At 45.2% G+C, this 21056-nt stretch overlaps 1 protein-coding gene across 1 annotated transcript in view; it reads left to right on the forward strand.

The window, feature by feature from the left end:
- TMPRSS12 (transmembrane serine protease 12) overlaps positions 1 to 21056 on the forward strand; it is a 79673-nt gene that overhangs the window by 10063 nt on the left and 48554 nt on the right. Inside the window, exons 2-4 of the mRNA XM_069759884.1 lie at positions 2278 to 2473; positions 14252 to 14517; positions 15785 to 15980. Coding sequence (XP_069615985.1) covers positions 2278 to 2473; positions 14252 to 14517; positions 15785 to 15980 — 658 coding nt within the window. The remainder of the gene's footprint in view (positions 1 to 2277; positions 2474 to 14251; positions 14518 to 15784; positions 15981 to 21056) is intronic.

Below are 21056 nucleotides of genomic sequence, written 5' to 3' on the forward strand. Positions count from 1 at the left end.
TGGTGAGGGTTCGGTGACCCCTCCTCAAGGGGGGGTACTGTTGTGAATTCTGTGGTCAAGCTCCCTCCTGTGGTCATGAGTGGTACTTCGGCTGGTTCTGTCCATGGGCTTCCTCTGGTGGATGTGAGTGGGGCTGCGGCTTCTGAGTTTCCTTCCTCAGGTGACGAGGTTAAGTCGTTAGGTGCTGCTCTATTTAACTCCACCTAGTTCTTTGCTCCTTGCCTCCAGTCTATGTTCCAGTATTGGTCTTGCTCTCTCCTGGATCGTTCTTGTGACCTGACTTCCCTGCATAAGCTAAGTTCTGCTTGTGTTTCTTTTGTTTGCTATTTTTTCTGTCCAGCTTGCTACTTTGGTTTGTCTTGCTTGCTGGAAGCTCTGGGACGCAGAGGGAGCACCTCCGTACCGTTAGTCGGTGCGGAGGGTCTTTTTGCGCCCTCTGCGTGGTTGTTTGTAGGTTTTTGTGCTGACCGCAAAGCTATCTTTCCTATCCTCGGTCTATTCAGTAAGTCGGGCCTCACTTTGCTAAAATCTATTTCATCTCTGTGTTTGTATTTTCATCTTTACTCACAGTCATTATATGTGGGGGGCTGCCTTTTCCTTTGGGGAATTTCTCTGAGGCAAGGTAGGCTTATTTTTCTATCTTCAGGGCTAGCTAGTTTCTTAGGCTGTGCCGAGGCGCCTAGGTCTGGTCAGGAGCGCTCCACGGCTACTTCTAGTGTGGTGTGATAGGATTAGGGATTGCGGTCAGCAGAGTTCCCACGTCTCAGAGCTCGTCCTATGTTATTAGTAACTATCAGGTCACTTTGTGTGCTCTTAACCACCAGGTCCATTGTGGTTCTAAACCACCAGTTCATAACACTCCTCCCCACCACCCCCACTATTGCCCATTCACCTCCTCCATCATTTCCTCCTCCCCCACCACCCCATTATTGCCCTTTCCAGCACCCCATCATTGTTTTCTCCCCCACCACCCCTATCATTGCCCTCTCCATCAACCCAATCATTGCCTTCTGCCCCTTCACCCCCATCATTGCCCTCGCTGTCAACCCAATCATTGCCTTCTGCCCCATTACCCTCATTGCCCTCTCCGTCAACCCAATCATTGCCTTCTGCCCCATCACCCCCATCATTGCCCTCTCCTCCACATACATAGACAGACACAGCACCATTCACCTCTATACATACATACACACACACCTCACCTTATCTCACCTCTGCGCACGTTATCCTGAAGTCGCACCATTGCCGGCAGTTTCCTGTCTCCCACAGCCGCAGCGCTGAATGATTATGTCATTCAGCTGCTGCGTGTGAGACAGGAAGTGCGGGCAGGAAGCAGGACGGATCCATTCCTTGCAGGCAGCGGAGCTGCAGGGATTGCTCCCTGCCCGCCACACATGAGGACAATCTGGCCAGTGGCCTCCCGGATCCTCGGGGCCAGATAAACTGACCAGATTGCCCTCATTATTAGACACCCTGCAGGGGCCCCCTGAAGCCTCCGGGCCCCGGTGCAGCCACACCGGTTGAACCGGCGGTATGTCCGTCCATGCTTCTGCTGATTGCCAGGTCAGACCTGAGGCTTCGCTGAGCTGCTAGCCCTAACTGTGCCTTCTCCCATGTTGGGAGACAGGTTTGCCTATGCAGCATCGAAGGAGCACAGGGGCACTGAAGCTGAATGCAGCTTAAAGGGAAACTGTCACCTGAATTTGGAGGGAACAATCTTCAGCCATGGAGGCGGGGTTTTGGAGGTTTTGATTCACCCTTTCCTTATCCGCTGGCTGCATGCTGGCTGCAATATTGGATTGAAGTTCATTCTCTGTCCTCCGTAGTACACGCCTGCGCAAGGCAAGATTGTCTGGTGCAGGCATGTACTACGGAGGACAGAGAATGAACTTCAATCCAATATTGCAGCCAGCATGCAGCCAGCGGGTAAGGAAAGGGTGAATCAAAAACCCCAAAACCCCGCCTCAATGGCTGAAGATTGTTCCCTCCAAATTCAGGTGACAGTGTCCCTTTAAGAGCAGCATGGAAGGCTCTATATCAGAGCATACAAGCTCTTTGCTCCTTGCGCACGAAATCGGAGGTGGCTGATAATTAGGCATTGAGTTGTAAACTATAAAATAAAAATTCCTACTCATAGGAATGGAGAGTATTTTTAACAAGAGGTAAATTGCAAAGTTACCTGTTTTAACCAGCACTTTTGCAATTTTACCCATTTAAGAAGCTGATAGAACCCCTTTAATCTGGTAATACCTTTCTGATAACTTCTTATGCCTTCAGATTGTGGTAAGGGTCCACTGTCAGAATCAATTGGGTCCCGCATTGTAGGAGGCCATGATGCACTTCCAGGTGCCTGGCCATGGCAGGTCAGTCTTCAATACTACAATTTTGGATTTGGCTATAGACACTTATGTGGAGGATCTGTTATCAACAGTATATGGGTGATGACTGCTGCCCACTGCTTCATAGATAAACGGTATGTATTATTATAAAGTCCTATAATCGTACAAGTCTGTCTGACATTGAGGTGGGGATATTGTCTAGTTCTTTTGCATGTTCAGGGCAGGACTAGATACTTTGTGTTTTTGGCACATAACTTTATTATGGTTTAATAATCTGCCTTATCGAAGCACACTAAAAACGGTTCCAAAAATCTTTAAGAACAAAGTCCAAATAAAAGACCAAAATATTACACTTATGTAGTCTCTATATAAATTCTATGTGGAGCTGGTTCTATATTGAAGCTGGAAGTCCACAAAGAATGTAGAAAGTAACAAATGGAAAAAAAAAACAACTAGGAGGAATGCTCAATACTGACAGTCTGAATGGTATCCTAAAACCCCACAGATCGCCAGCTCACTTGTCAGTACTTAACCAGGCGAATCTTATAATCAGGCAGCATCCATTAGTGATTGTGGCTACACACTTGGCACTTGTTCTCAGCTCTCAAGATGTCCCACACTGAATAAATACTGTTGATATCTAAAAATCATACTGGAAAACTGGACACAAATACAAGTGCTTCTCACTAAATTAGAATATCATCAACAAATTAATTTATCTCAGTTCTTCAATACAAAAAGTGAAACTCACATATAGGGTCATTACAAACAGTGATCTATTTCAAGTGTTTATTTCTGTTAATGTTGATGATTAGGGCTGACAGCTAATGAAAACACAAAAGTCATTATCTCAGTAAATCAGAATACTTTATAAAACCAGCTTGAAAAATTATTTTAAAATCCGAAATGTTGGCCTACTGAAATGTATGCTCAGTAAATGCACTCAGTACTTGGTTGGGGCTCCTTTTGCATCAGTTACTGCAACAATGCAGCATGACATGGAGACGATCAGCCTGAGGCACTGCTGAGATGTTATGGAAGCCCAGGTTGCTTTGATAGCAGCCTTCAGCTCGTCTGCATTCTTGGGTCTGGTGTCTTCCTCTTGACAATACCCCATAAGGTCAGACGAGTTTGCTGGCCGATCAAACACAGTGTTACTGTTGTTTTTAAATCAGGTATTGGTACTTTTGACAGTCTGGACAGGTGCCAAGTCCTGCTGAAGAATGAAATTTCCATCTCCAAAAAGCTAGTCAGCAGAGTGAAGCATGAAGTGCTCTAAAATTTCCTGGTAGATGGCTGCAATGACTTTGGTCTTGATAAAACACAGCGGACCTACACTGGCAGATGACATGAATCCCCAAACAATCACTGATTGTGGAAACTTCATGCTAGATCTCAAGCAGCTTGGATCGTGTTCCTCTCCACTCTTCCTCCAGACTCTGGGACCTTGATTTCCAAATTAAATGCAAAATTTACTTTAATCTGAAAACAACACCTTGGACCACTGAGAAACAGTCCAGTTCTTTTTCTCCTTGACCCAGGTAAGACGCTTCTGGGGTTGTCTATTGGTCATGAGTGGCTTGACACAAGGAATGCGACACTTGTAGCCCATGTCCTGGATACATCTGTGTGTGGTGGCTCTTAAAACAATGACTGCAGCAGTAGTCAACTCCTTGTGAATCTCCCCCAAATTTTTCAATGGCCTTTTCTTAACAATCCTTTCAAGGCTGCGGTTTTCCCAGTTGCTTGTGCACCTTTTTCTACCACACTTTTTTCCTTCCAGTCAACTTTCCATTAATATGCCTTTAGCAATGACCTTTTGTGGCTTACCCTCCTTGTGGAGTGTGTCATTGATTGCTTTCTGGACAGCAGCAGTCTTCCCCATGATTGTGGAGCCTACTGAAACAGATTAAGGGACATTTTTAAACGCATAGGAAGCCTTTGCAGGTGTTTTTTGTTAATTCTAATATACTGAGATAGTGACTTTTGGGTTTTTATTCGCTGTAAGCCATAATCATCAACATAAACAGAAATAAACATTTGAAATAGATGACTCTGTAATGACTCTATATAATATATGAGTTTCACTTTTTGTATTGAAGAACTGAAATTAATTCACGTTTTAATAATATTCTAATTTAGTGAGAAGCACTTGTATCTTTATTTTAAAATGCAGCCGACACACTCAAAAAACACTCAAGATAATCAACAAATCAATAAAATGCAAATCAGGAAAAGGAGCCATAAGCTCAGTTTCCTGCCTGATCCAGGGTTTCACACTTTCTTCATTTAGAGAATGACATGCCCCTGGAAAAAGCCAAATGTGTGAAACCAAGGGTTGGGCCGAAAGTTAAGCTTATGGTTCTGATGTGGTTCTTCTGATTGATGTACTAAGTATCAAAATGCGATTTGTGAGTATATAGACTGCGTTTTAAGATAAATAAATTTGTATACTGTTTTACACTGTTTCAGCCTCTCTGACCCTAATGGATGCTGCCTAATTAGAACATCCACCTGGTTAAAGTACTGACAAGAAACCTGGTTTTTAAAATACCATTTACAATATGTCAGTGTTGAGCGGTCCTAGTTCTGGATTGTCTACATAAGGCAGACTGCAGATATTAAAGGGAACCTGTCACCCCGTTTTTTCAGTAGGAGATAAAAATACCGTTAAATAGGGCCTGAGCTGTGCTTTACAATAGGGTATTTTTTGTCCCCTGATTCCCTACCTATGCTGCCGAAATACCTTACAAAAGTGTCCTTTTTCGCCTGTCAATCAGGCTGGTCAGGTCAGATGGGCGTGGTCACAGCGCTGTTTCTCCCCCACATCTTGCTTATGTTCCCGTTGGTGGCGTAGTGCTTCTCGCATGCGCAAGTGCCGAATGCACTGCGCAGCTGTAGAAAAAGAGCGCGCTCGCCGCTATTCAGCGGTTTCTCGGTGGGCGCGGCCATCTTCCTGAGGCCGCGCGTGCGCAGATGGAGTCTCCTGCTTCCCAGGGCTTCAGGAAAATGGCCGCGGGATGCCGCACGTGCGCAAATGGACATCGTGGTGGCCATTTTCCTGAAGCCGATATTCGAACTCGGCTTCAAGAAAATGGCCGCCGCGATGTCCATCTGCGCACGCGCGGCATCCCGCGGCCATTTTCCTGAAGCCCCAGGAAGCAGGAGACTCCATCTGCGCACGCGCGGCCTCAGGAAGATGGCCGCGCCCACCGAGAAACCGCTGAATAGCGGCGAGCGCGCTCTTTTTCTACAGCTGCGCAGTGCATTCGGCACTTGCGCATGCGAGAAGCACTACACCACCAACGGGAACATAAGCAAGATGTGGGGGAGAAACAGCGCTGTGACCACGCCCATCTGACCTGACCAGCCTGATTGACAGGCAAAAAAGGACACTTTTGTAAGGTATTTCGGCAGCATAGGTAGGGAATCAGGGGACAAAAAATACCCTATTGTAAAGCACAGCTCAGGCCCTATTTAACGATATTTTTATCTCCTACTGAAAAAACGGGGTGACAGGTTCCCTTTAACTATTGCTTCAAAATGTAATCCTCATCTTTCGGAGGATGTATTTATACATGGCAGATTTGTTGCAGACATTTTTTTTAACTATGCCATTGTATGTGTCTAGAAATACTGTACATGCTTTAGAAACCGCTCCATTGAGATAAATAGAAATCATTCCAGTCACTGAAATTTCTGCAATGAATTTGCCTTGTGTGAACTGACCCCTAAAAAGCAGCCCTGCATCTAAAGGAATTGTTCTCTGATTCCTTTATCCCCAATGCCTCTTAGAATATACAGTCATGGCCAAAAGTATTAACACCCCTGCAATTCTATCAGATCATACTCAGTTTCTTCCTGAAAATGATTGCAATCACAAATTCTTTGGTATTATTATCTTCATTTAATTTGTCTTAAATGAAAAAACACAAAAAGAATTGTCCTAAAGCCAAATTGGATATAATTCCACACCAAATATAAAAAAGGGGGTGGACAAAAGTATTGGCACCGTTCGAAAAATCATGTGATGCTTCTGTAATTTGTGTAATTAACAGCACCTGTAACTTACCTGTGGCACCTAACAGGTGTTGGCAATAACTAAATCACACTTGCAGCCAGTTGACAGGGATTAAAGTTGACTCAACCTCTGTCCTGTGTCCTTGTGTGTACCACATTGAGCATGGAGAAAATAAAGAAGACCAAAGAACTGTCTGAGGACTTGAGAAACCAAATTGTGAGGAACCATGAGCAATCTCAAGGCTACAAGTCCATCTCCAAAGACCTGAATGTTCCTGTGTCTACCGTGCGCAGTGTCATCAAGAAGTTTAAAGCCCATGGCACTGTGGCTAATCTCCCTAGATGTGGACAGAAAAGAAAAATTGACAAGAGATTTCAACACAAGATTGTGCTGATGTTGGATAAAGAACCTCGACTAACATCCAAACAAGTTCAAGCTGCCCTGCAGTCCGAGGGTACAACAGTGTCAACCTGTACTATCCGTCGGCGTCTGAATGAAAAGGGACTGTATGGTAGGAGACCCATGAAGACCCCACTTCTTACCCCGAGACATAAAAAAGCCAGGCTGGAGTTTGCCAAAACTTGCCTGAAAAAGCCTAAAACGTTTTGGAAGAATGTTCTCTGGTCAGATGAGACAAAAGTAGAGCTTTTTGGGCAAAGGCATCAACATAGAGTTTACAGGAGAAAAAAGAGGCATTCAAAGAAAAGAACATGGTCCCTACAGTCAAACATGGCAGAGCTACCCTGATGTTTTGGGGTTGCTTTGCTGCCTCTGGCACTGGACTGCTTGACCGTGTGCATGGCTTTATGAAGTCTGAAGACTACCAACAAATTTTGCAGCATAATGTAGGGCCCAGTGTGAAAAAGCTGGGTCTCCCTCAGAGGTCATGGGTCTTCCAGCAGGACAATGACCTAAAACACACTTCAAAAAGCACTAGAAAATGGTTTGAGAGAAAGCACTGGAGACTTCTAAGGTGGCCAGCAATGAGTCCAGACCTGAATCCCATAGAACACCTGTGGAGATATCTAAAAATGGCAGTTCGGAGAAGGCACCCTTCAAATATCAGGGACCTGGAGCAGTTTGGCAAAGAAGAATGGTCTAAAATTCCAGCAGAGCATTGTAAGAAACGCATTGATGGTTACCGGAAGTGGTTGGTCGTAGATATTTTGGCTAAAGGTTGTGCAACCAAGTATTAGACCGAGGGTGCCAATACTTTTGTCTGGCCCATTTTTGGAGTTTTGTGTGAAATGATCAATGTTTTGCTTTTTGCTTCATTCTCTTTTGTGTTTTTTCATTTAAGACAAATTAAATGAAGATAATAATACCAAAGAATTTGTGATTGCAATCATTTTCAGGAAGAAACTGAGTATTATCTGACAGAATTGCAGGGGTGTCAATACTTTTGGCCATGACTGTATGAGCAGATGGGGTGTATATGTCACTAGGTGTATATGTCACTAATTTTCAGTGTGGACAGCAATTGCTGTGTATTATTCAAAATCTCATCTGCACGTTTCAGAGAAAATCTGCAGCATAAAATGACTGGCTGGCAGATTTACAATACTTTGCAATGAAAAGGGTGAAAGGTGTGGATATTCCCCTCCATTTCCACAACAAATTCCACAGTGGTATTAGCACATACCCTAGAGGAGTGTTCCCCAAGTCCGGTCCTCAAGAGCCACCAACAAGTCATGTTTTCAGGATTTCCTTAGTATTACACAGGTGATAATTGCATCACCTGCACGGGCAATAATTCCATCACCTGTGCAATACTAAGGAAATCCTGAAAACATGACCTGTTGGTGGCTCTTGAGGACTGGACTTGGGGATCACTGCCCTAGAGGTTATGTGCTTGTGTTGTGATGTCTTTTTCAGGCAGATCCGCTCCAAAACCCATCTGAAAAAGTGCTAACTAAAAAGCTCAAACAAATGAACATATGTATTTCTATGTCAAAACATTTGTTGTGCAGATGTTTAGTCTTTTGAGAGTCTTTTAACCTCTTCTCATTTTCTAAGACATCAAGTGGTTAAAGGGAACCTGTCACCAGAAAAATGCAGTCCAATCTGCAGGCACCATGTTAGGGCTTTTTCACATGTACCAGTACCAGAGATATTAGTGTCCCTGTATGTAATACTTGTGGCATACGTTTGACAACCGTGTGCTTCCCATGTGCTACATCAGTATCACACGTATCGGCACCTGTGAAGCAGCGGTACTGTTAGTGCTGTTCCCCGGCATCAGGTGTTGAAGACAGCTCTCATCATTCTCCTCTGCTCTCATGGCGATCAGCGCTAGTAGGGGAGAATGTTGAGAGTTGAATTCATCTGATAACAGTGAGAGCAGGCGGTTGCTGATGTGAGTATAAAAAAAATTGCTATAAAAAAACAAAATGTAGGGTTCCCCTGTATTTTTTATAACCAACCAGGCAAAACTGACAGCTGCAGGCTGCAACCCTCAGCTGTCAGCTTTAGCAAGGCTGGTTATCAAGAATAGAGGGGTCACCACACCATTTTTTAAATCATTTTAATAACGGCATGGGGTCCCCCCCATTTTTGACAACCAGCCAAGCTAAAGCAAACAGCTGGGGGCTAGTATTCTCAGTCTAGTAAGGGGCCATTGATATTGGCCCCCCCAGCCTAAAAACAGCAGCTCGCAGCATCCCAGAATAGGCACATCTATTAGATGCGCCATTTCTGGCGCTATGCTCGTCTCTTGCCCTGTGGCGATGGCAAGTGGGGTTCATATCTGGTTGGTTGATGTCGCGTTTGTATTGTCAGGTGACACCAAGCCCACAGTTTAGAAGACGCCTCTCTATTATTAATCCTATAGTTGAATTGTAAGTAAACACACAGCAAGTTTAAAGTCCTTTATTTCAAATAAAAACAAAACACACTTAAGGTACCGCTACACTAAACGACTTACCAACGATCACGACCAGCCATACGACCTGGCCGTGATCGTTGGTAAGTCGTTGTGTGGTCGCTGGGGAGCTGTCACACAGACAGCTCTCTCCAGCGACTAATGATCAGGAGAAAGACTTCGGCATCGTTGAAACTGTCTTCAACGATGCCGAAGTCCCCGGGTAACCAGGGTAAATATCGGGTTACTAAGCGCAGGGCCGCGCTTAGTAACCCGATATTTACCCTGGTTACCATTGTAAAAGTTAAAAAAAAAAAGTACATACTCGCATTCCGATGTCTGTCACGTCCCCCGCCGTCAGCTTCCCGCACTGACTGTGTCAGCGCCGGCCGTAAAGCAGAGCACAGCGGTGACGTCACCGCTGTGCTCTGCTTTACGGCCAGCGCTGACAGTCAGTGCAGGGAAGCTGACGGCGGGGGACGTGACAGACATCGGAATGTGAGTATGTACTGTTTTTTTTTTTTTACTTTTACAATGGTAACCAGGGTAAATACCGGGTTACTAAGCGCGGCCCTGCGCTTAGTAACCCGATGTTTACTCTGGTTACAAGTGAACACATCGCTGGATCGGCGTCACACACGCCGATCCAGCGATGACAGCAGGTGATCAGCGACCAAAAAAAGGTCCTGATCATTCCCCAGCGACCAACGATCTCCCAGCAGGGGCCTGATCGTTGGTCGCTGTCACACATAACGAGATCGTTAGCGGGATCGTTGCTACGTCACAAAAGCGTGATGTTGCAACTAAATCGTTATGTGTGAAGGTACCTTTAGGCTATGTGCACACGTAGGGAGGGTCCTCTGCGGGTTCTCCCGCAGCGGATTTGATAAATCTGCAGGGCAAACCCGCTGCGGTTATCCCTGCAGATTTATCGCGGTTTGTCTTGCGGTTTCCGCTGCGGGTTACTCCTACTATTGATGCTGGACCTTCGTGACGTCACGGTCATGTGACCGCGACATCATCACAGGCCCTGCTCGCACAGCAACCCTGCGACCGGACGGCCGCGTGCAGCACTGAGAGGTGAGTATATCATTATTTTTTAGTTAAATTTTTTTTTTTACACAAATATGGTTCCCAGGGCCTAGAGGAGAGTCTCCTCTCCTCCATCCCGGGTACCATCCGCACATGATCCACTTATTTCCCGCATGGTGGGCATAGCCCCATGCGGGAAGTAAGCGGATCAATGCATTCCTATGTGTGCAGAATCGCCGCGATTCTGCACAAAAGAAGTGACATGCTGCGGATTGTAAACTGCTGCGTTCCCGCGCGTTTTTTTCCGCAGCATGTGCACAGCGTTTTCGGTTTCCCATAGGTTTACATTGAACTGTAAACTCATGAGAAACTGCTGCGGATCCGCAGCTGCAGAAATGCTGCGGATCCGCAGCAAAATCCGCACCGTGTGCACATACCCTTATCCTTTTTATAAAAAAAAAAATAACAAACACAGTTATACTTCCCTAATGCCAGTTCCATTGAAGCCCTCGTCTCCTGTAATAAAACAAAAATAAAAAATGACCATATCCCTCACCTCTCCGTTGTTCTGGCCCAAGCTGTAATCCATGTCTGAGGATAAACTTTTTCAACCTGGATGGTGCCAAGATGTGACTGTCCAGCCTGAGAGCCACAGATGAATGAGAGGTCACTGAGGCTGCGTTCAAAGCCGGGCTGAACTGCGGGAAACTTAGCACCGTGAGAAAATGTCAGTGAGTTCACCACAGTCCAGCTCAGTGAGTTTAACGCAGATCCGAGGGTGTTCACCAAAGTGATAGCAGAGATGACAGCCTTCCTACATATCTGGAACACAGTCATTGTTACTTATCTCAACAACATCCTCATAGTAGGAAGATCGGAGGACCACTGTGCCACTCAGTTGAAAGAGGTTACAGCCATCTTACAAAATCTGGGCTGGATGGTGAGCTCTCAAAAATCAAGACCCTTAAGGGTACAGACCTTCCTGAGCCTTGTCTGAACTTCAAAGTACAGTACATACCAAAATCCAATATGTGAGGCACCACCTCTCACCAATTATAACCAATCATCATCCCCCAACAAGGATGGGAGATTCAGAGGCATTAGCCAAAAAATAAACCAGACAATATAAAATTTAATAATTTATTGTATAGAAAAAGTAAAAATTAAACCAAGGGAAAATCACATGAAACACCCGAGGACAGTAGAAAAAACAAGCACATAGGCATGAATACACACAAGTACTCAAATACATAGAGCACCTATCTAATCAAAAAATATGCATTAGATATAGGCAAACCAATCATATATAGATGGCAAAAAACCTCCAAATGGAAACTGCTCAAATGTCAGGATCCTATAGGTAAAGTGACAGTGCCCCCTGTTGAAGCTGCAAGGCGAAATACCAGGAAAATTACTGTCAGAAAATACCAGGGCAGACTTTCTAAGCTACAACAAGCTGAAACTGGGGGAATGGGCCCTAAACTTATCAGTGTTTCCGGAAATAGATTTGTTTGCCGACAGACACAACAGAAAGTTAATTAAATTCTGTTCACTGGACCTAAAGGAAATCTCGTATACAGTAGATGCCCTTCAGATTCACTCGGACTTCAGGATTGCTTATGCCTTTCCTCCGATAGAGATGATACCAGCAGTCGTGAAAAAGATCAGAGAGGATCAGGCGAGAGTGATTTTGATTACCCCTTTCTGGCCAAAAAGGCCATGGTTTTCCCTGCTAAGAGTAATGTAATTGTCAAATCCTTGGGTTCTCCCAGGGATCACAAACCTTCTTATGCAGGGGACAGTATTCCACACTCAAGCTAAGGGCTTCCATCTAGCAGCGTGGAATTTGAAAGGACAATACTGAGTAACAAGGGGATTTCGCCAGGGGTAGTTTCCAACTTACTAAGAATTGGAAACCCACAACAATGAAAATTTATGGCAGGACATGGAAAAAATTCCTGGACTTTTTAGGGAAGCCCTTAAGTCAAAAGACTCCAATCAGTTGCTTTAGATGGGGCTCAAACTAGGATTGGCTACTAGTACCCTTAAGGTCCAAGTATCAGCTTTAGGGACATTATATAGTTGTAACATTGCAGCCAATTGATGGATATCAAGATTCAAAAAATCCTGTGATAGGTATAGGCCAGTCCCAATCCCTAGGGTTCCCCCATGGGATCTGAACCTGGTACTAGAGGCATTGACCAAAGCACTGTTTGAACCTTTGCAGAAGTTTTCAGCCAAATAACTCAAAACAATCATATTAGTAGCATTGACATCAGCCCGTAGGATAAGCGACTTACATGCCTTTTCTACATACCCTCCTTATATGCAGATAAATAAGGAAAGAGTCGTGTTAAGACCTGATCCGGCTTATCTTCCTAAGGTAGCATCAACATTTCATTGGAATCAAGAGATCATCCTGCCCTCCTTCTGTTATAACACAAAGAATTTGAGGGCAGGAGAAATTTCATGATCTTGACGTCAGAAGGGCACAGTTGCAGTATAAATCTATGACTAGCCAGTGGTGGAAAGCCCAGTCCATATTTGTAGACTTCCTGGGTAATAGGAAGGGTTACGGGCTAACAAAAGGTACTATTGCCAGGTGGATTAGGGAAGCCATTAGTTGAGCCTATTCTGCTAGTTGTTTTCCAATCCTTGACGGTATCAAGGTTCATTCCACCAGAGCTGTGCCTACCTGGGCAGAGAAAGCGGAGGTATCGATTGATCAAATTTGTAAGGTCGCTATCTTGTCCTCAACATCCACCTTCTTTAGGCAAGTGGGATCTATCCTCTGCTGACTTAACCTTTGGTAGAAGGGTGTTGCAAGCGGTGGTCCCTCCCTAAGGTATTTCAATTCTCCAAAAATCTTTCAGGTGTGCTGTCATGGATGAAAGGAAAACACCAAGGTTACTTACCGGTAGCCTTTTTTTCCATATCCCATGACAGCACCTGTGTATCCCCCTACCCTCTTATCACCATATGGGTGTGCACTATAGATTGGGTGTTTTTTATAATGTGGTGTTGGTTATGTATGTAAATTAACCTGGAGGTCCTCTCATGCTCTGTAACCCAACTGATACGGGGGAGAACTACCACCCTTTTATGTCAGTAGGTTACCTGCCCTTGCTGGGCTGATCCCTCTCTCAGATGTGTTGTCATGGGTTCTGGAAAAAACGGCTACTGGTAAGTAATGTTGGTGTTTTCTGGTGACAGGTTCCCTTTAAAAGAAGTGAGCTGACTCTTCTTCAGGTGTCATCCATTCTGAAAGTTCTCTACAAGGCAATGGGAAGGCTAAAAAAAATGCAGATGGCCATCAAGGACATAAAACTGCTCAGGAACTGATCAAAAGAACACTGGTGTTTCCTAAAGCTTGTTTCTGTTGGAAAACTTGGTAGATTTGCACGTCTGAAAAAAACATTGCATACACATTCAATAAGGCTAGTTTCACATTTGCGTCTATGTGCACAGCGTATCATCCGCTACCGCAAATGCATGCAAAAACGCATGCTAACGCAGCGTTTTTTATCCGCATCAGCTTACGCATGATGGCAAACAAACAGCGCTTGCATGCGTTTTTGCTTGCGTTTGCGTTTTTTATGTGCATGCGTTCGATATTTCTGGGTGGGCATGTCTCAGTGGGCGTGTCTCAAAACAGTTCTTGGACATGCACAGTCTGAAGTACGCAAGCGCATTGAAATCATGCGTACGCATGTACTTGCATAGGCATGCATTCCCATAGATAGTTATGTGTTTTTTAACGTACTGATGCGCATGCCTGCGCATATTTGACTGATTTTTGATGGTTCTAAAAATGCAACATGTTGCGTTCACCGTGCCCCGCTGCACACCGCGAAAAAACGCATGCGTACACTAAAGCATGCAAACACATACAAATGCATGTCCATGTGTACACCATGGACGTGCGTTCTGCAGAAGTTTACTACTCAGAGGTCACATATGTTTAATCTGTACTGATACCATAATCCTTTCCTCTTGTAGAAATCACAGGTATTGGAGAGCAGTTTTTGGATTACATGATGTATCCAAACCAGATGCTACAAGGCAAATATCCCAAATCAAACGTATTATAATTCACGGAGACTTTGTCTTTGCGACTATGGATAGTGATCTTGTTTTGTTGGAACTACAACATTCAGTTAAATACACAGATTATGTCCAACCCGTCTGCCTGGCAACACAGGCAATACCGATAGACCCTTTGGCAAAATGCTTTATCACCGGCTGGGGGACAACGTCTGCTGGAGGTAATCTCTTCTACTAGTTTATTAAAGTGAAATACAGTTTATGGTCAAGGTCTGAAACCTCATTTTGCATTAATGTGTTATTGCTTACATCCTAAATTTTTGTGGCGATCACCCTTTTCCAGATAGAAGTCGGTGACAATCAGCGGATCGCAGTGGGTCTAGCTGCAGAAGTCATATAAAACAATCAACCATATAACACATGCACAGACTGGGTGTCTCACTGCACCGCCTCATATGAGGGTACCCTATCAAAAAAGGCAATATGTGCGATCGCAGATGTCCTGGCATGTATCAGTAGATGTCACGTCAACAGCCCTCCAGTACCCCTTTAATGCCTTCCCGATGTATAGAGTAATACTGTGTCTTTTGCAAGGGCTCCATGTATGGAGCAGATGCAGGTGCTAAGTCAATACATTTGCTTGTAACAGCAGTGGTCAGAGCTCGATCCCATTGCTGCTGTTTTAACTATTTAAATGCCACTGTAAATCACTGACAGCACATTCAAATGACATGTGCACCGACTCCCATCGTCCCCTCCCCCTCGCTTGCGACATGATTGCCGGGTGCCAATGAGTTGTCTGACAGCCGGGGGACCTCCAGGGTTGTCGTCTCAATCCTAATCTGACGCAGAGTAGAATTGTAGTATATAGAAAAAGCAGTCTATGGGGGCTAAAAAGAAAATAAAAAAAAAGTTTCTAAAACTATTTGTAAAAAATGTATAACATTTGAATCAACTGTTGTGTCTATAAAAGTCCAATACAGTAAGCACTGTAGAGAGAAAAAAAAATCCAAAGCAATTTTTTTTTCAGCCACCGTGCCTCACTATTATAATGCAATAAAATCAAAACGTTATATGAACTCCAAAATTATATCAATAAGAACATCAGTTTGCCACAAATAAACAGTCCCTTACACAGCTCCAATCAGCAAAAATAAATCTGCAATTTTGGCATCGCCATAAATGCAGTAATGTGTCAAATTAGAAAATTGACATTGCTATTTTTACCATTTCACCTCCCTTGGAATCTTATTTCCGTATGCTAGTATAATATATAATAAAATGAACAGTGCCATTCAAAACAATAACTTATCTCACAAAAAAACAAGTCTACATATGGCTATGTCAATAGAAAATTTAAAAAAATGCTGAAAGGGAGAAAAAAAATAAATTGCAAAACTAAAAATTTGTCCACGACAGGAAGCGGTTAATCTTTTAACCTTTTTTTTTAATACTCATAACTGTATAAAGGTCTACATTTTTATCTAGGTGCTAGTAACATCTTTAGGCCGGGATCACACATACGCGAGATACGGCCGAGTCTCGCAGGTGAAAACCCAGCTCTGGCGCCGGCACTCCGGAGCGAAGCGTGCAGCTCCATGTATTGCAGTGTGGCTGCATGCTCCACTCCGGAGTGCCAACGCCAGAGCTGGGTTTTCACCTGCGAGACTCGGCCGTATTTCGCGTATGTGTGATCCCGGCCTTAGGCCTTGTCCCTGTTTAAATACGTACGTGAAAAAATGGTACTGGTAAGTGAAATAAGTGTGAATGAGGCCTGCGGTATTTACAGTGCCTTGCGAAAGTATTCGGCTCCCTGGAACTTTTCAACCTTTTCCCACATATCATGCTTCAAACATAAAGGTGAAGAATCAACAACAAGTGGAACACAATTGTGAAGTTGAACGAAATTTATTGGTTATTTTCAATTTTTTGGGAAATTCAAAAACTTAAAAGTGGGGCGTGCAATATTATTCGGCCCTTTTCAGTGCAGCAAACTCACTCCAGAAATTCATTATGGATCTCTGCATGGGCGGACATATCATTGGTGCAACTTGTGCAGCCGCACAGGAGCCCAATAGGTAGGAGGGCTCATTTCTAACTTCAAGGCAGGTGGAATTTTGCATTTTAATGAGCTATTGTAATTACAGACTTCATATACTGTGCTTGCACAAGGGCCCTCTTTCGTCAGTAGAAAGAGCAAGAGCTGACAGCACTCTCAGTGTATGAAAAAATCATGGCATTCTCTAGATCACCAACCTCTAGATTGGCACTCGCCTCCATATTTATGTCCAGGGTGCACGTCAGTCCAGGTTCCAATAGTCCAATAGAAAGAGCAAAAGCTGACAGCACTCTCAGTACTGGGGCGCCCGTTCAACATCCAGGGAACCGTCCCGGATATAGCCAAACCAATCAATGTAGAATGAACAGCGCTCCATCCAGGTGTAGAAATCTTGAAAATAAGCTTTATTAAGCCATGACACAGCAACGTTTCGACCACCACTTGGTCTTTGTCAAGCATACAATACAGCATAGGGGGCTGTCTTAAGTAGTGTGGATGCCACACAGTGCACCAATCACCACCAGATGCCGCCCACACAAGACAATAAATATCACATAAAAAAACAGACATCGGTAATCTACATACAATAGCATTATAAACATATACCCATATAATAGATAAAAAACCACTCTTCACCATATATATGCACAGATCTTCTTATATTCTTCCTGGATCGGCGAGCCGCTGCTTCCTGCATCTCTGTCACCATGGGAACACTCAGCCAATCGGCCGCCTCAGACCATCCCAGTATCCAATCCCGGTACATTGCGCCAAAGGGAAAAAACACCCTATCACACCATCCGGTACATGTTATCCCGCAAAAACCGCCCAATCCAGAGTGCTCTACATTCTAAATAATCCTAATCCCCGTATACTACTTCCGGGTCAATAAGGTTCACCCAAAGAGGCATGGGGGAGCGCAGGCGCATAGAACACAAGGCGAGCCCCCACCACATGACCGCAGCCGGGGCCCACCCCCACGACATCGGGCGCACGCGCACCCTCCCGGCCACCCAGTGTATAGGCGCCGTAGAGGCGCGCAGGTGCACCACGCCCGGGACGAGCCACCACCGCAGGACTGAAGTGCCGGCCCACCCCCGTAAACCAACGCGCAGGCGCAACCTCCCAAACTATCCAGCGCCCTAATAGAAAGTGCACAGGGAGCTGCTGCGCTGATGCGCAGGCGCATCAAAGCCAGGATAAGACCCAAAAAGAAAGGGGGCTCCTCCTAAGGCATAGACGCGCGAGCGCAGACACCGCAGGCTTCACCCGTCCACCCAAAGAGGGCGCACATGTATATAAAAGAGAGCTCCATCCCTATTAACATTATGCCAATAAAACATATAGAAAAAACCTATGACCCCCACGAAATACGGTAAATTGCAAAGACAAAAAACCGGCAAAGAAGTGAAAAAACAAAACATATTACATATTTACAGTACAATGAGACAGTCGGACGGCATAGAAGGAGAAGAAAATATCAATAAACATCTATTCATTAATCAATTCTATGGGATAAAAAAATCCTCTATCCAATATCGAGTCCATCCCATCCAGCCACCGACTGTCCCATAGTACCTGCAAAAAAATAAAAACACGACATTAAAAAAAGTAATCAAATCCAATGTCAGAATAATAACAAACAAACACTGATGATCCTGCTGCCCTGAGGGGTATAGATCATATTAACCCCTTCCCGACCCATGACGCCACGTAGGCGTCATGAAAGTCGGTGCCAATCCGACCCATGACGCCTATGTGGCGTCATGGAAAGATCGCGTCCCTGCAGATCGGGTGAAAGGGTTAACTCCCATTTCACCCGATCTGCAGGGACAGGGGGAGTGGTAGTTTAGCCCAGGGGGGGGTGGCTTCACCCCCTCGTGGCTACGATCGCTCTGATTGGCTGTTGAAAGTGAAACTGCCAATCAGAGCGATTTGTAATATTTCACCTATTATAACGGGTGAAATATTACAATCCAGCCATGGCCGATGCTGAAATATCATCGGCCATGGCTGGAAATACTAATGTGCCCCCACCCCACCGATCGCCCCCCCAGCCCCCCGATCTGGCCGGTACACTGCTCCGGCTCCCCTCCGTCCAGTGCTCCGCTCCCCCCCGTGCTCTTGTCCGCTCCCCCCGTGCTCCAATCACCCCCCCTGCACTCCGATCCACCCCCCCGGTGCTCCGTTCCACCCCCCCGTGCTCCATTCCAGCCCCCCGTGCTCCGTTCCACGCCCCCGTGCTCCGTTCCACCCCTCCCGCGCTCCGATTCCCCCTCCCCCGTGCTCCGATCCCCCCCCTGTGGCCCCCCCCACCCCATCATACTTACCGATCCAGCCGGGGTCCCGTCCGTCTTCTCCCTGGGCGCCGCCATCTTCCAAAATGGCGGTCGCATGCGCTGTGCGCCCGCCGAATCTGCCGGCCAGCAGATTCGTTCCAAAGTGCATTTTGATCACTGAGATAGATTATATCTCAGTGATCAAAATAAAAAAAATAATAAATGACCCCCCCCTTTGTCACCCCCATAGGTAGGGACAATAAAAAAATAAAGAAATTTTTTTTTTCCACTTATGTTAGAATAGGGTTAGGGGTAGGGTTAGGGGTAGGGTTAGGGCTAGGGTTAGGGGTAGGGTTAGGGGTAGGGGTAGGGTTAGGGGTAGCGTTAGGGTTAGGGGTAGGGTTAGGGTTAGGGCTAGGGTTAGGGCTAGGGTTAGGGTTTCGGTATGTGCACACATATTCTGGTCCTCTGCGGATTTTTCCGCTGCGGATTTGATAAATCCGCAGTGCTAAACCGCTGCGGATTTATGGCGGATTTACCGCGGTTTTTCTGCGCATTTCACTGCGGTTTTACAACTGCGATTTTCTATTGGAGCAGTTGTAAAACCGCTGCGGAATCCGCACAAAGAAGTGACATGCTGCGGAATGTAAACCGCTGCGTTTCCGTGCAGTTTTTCCGCAGCATGTGTACAGCGATTTTTGTTTCCCGTAGGTTTACATTGAACTGTAAACTCATGGGAAACTGCTGCGGATCCGCAGCGTTTTCCTCAGCGTGTGCACATACCTTTAGAATTAGGCTATGTGCACACGGTGCGGATTTGACTGCAGCAGTGTTCCATCAGGTTTACAGTACCATGTAAACATATGAAAAACCAAATCCGCTGTGCCCATGGTGCGGAAAATACAGCGCGGAAACGCTGCGTTGTATTTTCCGCAGCATGTCAATTCTTTGTGCGGATTCCGCAGCGTTTTACACCTGTTCCTCAATAGGAATCCGCAGGTGAAATCCGCACAAAAAACACTGGAAATCCGCGGAAAATCCGCAGGTAAAACGCAGTGCCTTTTACCCGCGGATTTTTCAAAAATGGTGCAGAAATATCTCACACGAATCCGCAACGTGGGCACATAGCCTTAGGGTTAGGGTTGGAATTAGGGTTGTGGTTAGGGTTGTGATTAGGGTTATGGCTACAGTTGGGATTAGGGTTAGGGGTGTGGGGGGGGTTAGTGTTGGAGTTAGAATTGAGGGGTTACCACTGTTTAGGCACATCAGGGGTCTCCAAACGCAACATGGCGCCACCATTGATTCCAGCCAATCTCGTATTCAAAAAGTCAAATGGTGCTCCCTCACTTCCGAGCCCTGACGTGTGCCCAAACAGTGGTTTACCCCCACATATGGGGTATCAGTGTACTCAAGATAAACTGCGCAACAATTACTGGGGTCCAATATTTCCTGATACCCTTGTGAATCTAAAAAAATGCTTGCTAAAACATAATTTTTGAGGAAAGAAAAATGATTTTTTATTTTCACGGCTCTGCGTTGTAAACGTCTGTGAAGCACTTGGGGGTTCAAAGTGCTCACCACATATCTAGATAAGTTCCTTGGGGGGTCTAGTTTCTAAAATGGGGTCACTTGTGGGGGTTTCTACTGTTTAGGCACACCAGGGGCTCTGCAAACGCAACGTGACACCCGCAGACCATTCCATCAAAGTCTGCATTTCAAAAGTCACTACTTCCCTTCTGAGCCCCGACGTGTGCCCAAACAGTGGTTTACCCCCACTCATGGGGTATCAGCGTACTCAGGAGAAACTGGACAACAACTTTTGGGGTCCAATTTCTCCTGTAACCCTTGGGAAAATAAAAAATTCTGGGCTAAATAATTATTTTTGAGGAAAGAAAACGTATTTATTATTTTCACGGCTCTGCATTATAAACTTCTATGAAGCACTTGAAGGTTCAAAGTGCTCACCACACATCTAGATAAGTTCCTTTTGGGGTCTAGTTTCCAAAATGGGGTCACTTGTGGGGGGTTTCTACTGTTTAGGCACATCAGGGGCTCTGCAAACGCAACGTGACGCCCGCAGAGCATTCCATCAAAGTCTGCATTTCAAAACGTCACTACTTCAATTCCAAGCCCCAGCATGTGCCCAAACAGTAGTTTACCCCCACATATGGGGTATCACCGTACTCAGGAGAAACTGGACAACAAATATTGGGGTCAAATTTCTCCTGTTACCCTTGGGAAAATTAAAAAATTCTGGGCTAAATAATTATTTTTGAGGAAAGAAAACGTATTTATTATTTTCACGGCTCTGCATTATAAACTTCTATGAAGCGCTTGGGGGTTCAAAGTGCTCACCACACATCTAGATAAGTTCCTTTCGGGGTCTAGTTTCCAAAATGGGGTCACTTGTGGGGGGTTTCTA

This window comes from Ranitomeya imitator, chromosome 3, assembly GCF_032444005.1.
Source record: "Ranitomeya imitator isolate aRanImi1 chromosome 3, aRanImi1.pri, whole genome shotgun sequence".
NCBI classification, from domain to species: domain Eukaryota; kingdom Metazoa; phylum Chordata; class Amphibia; order Anura; family Dendrobatidae; genus Ranitomeya; species Ranitomeya imitator.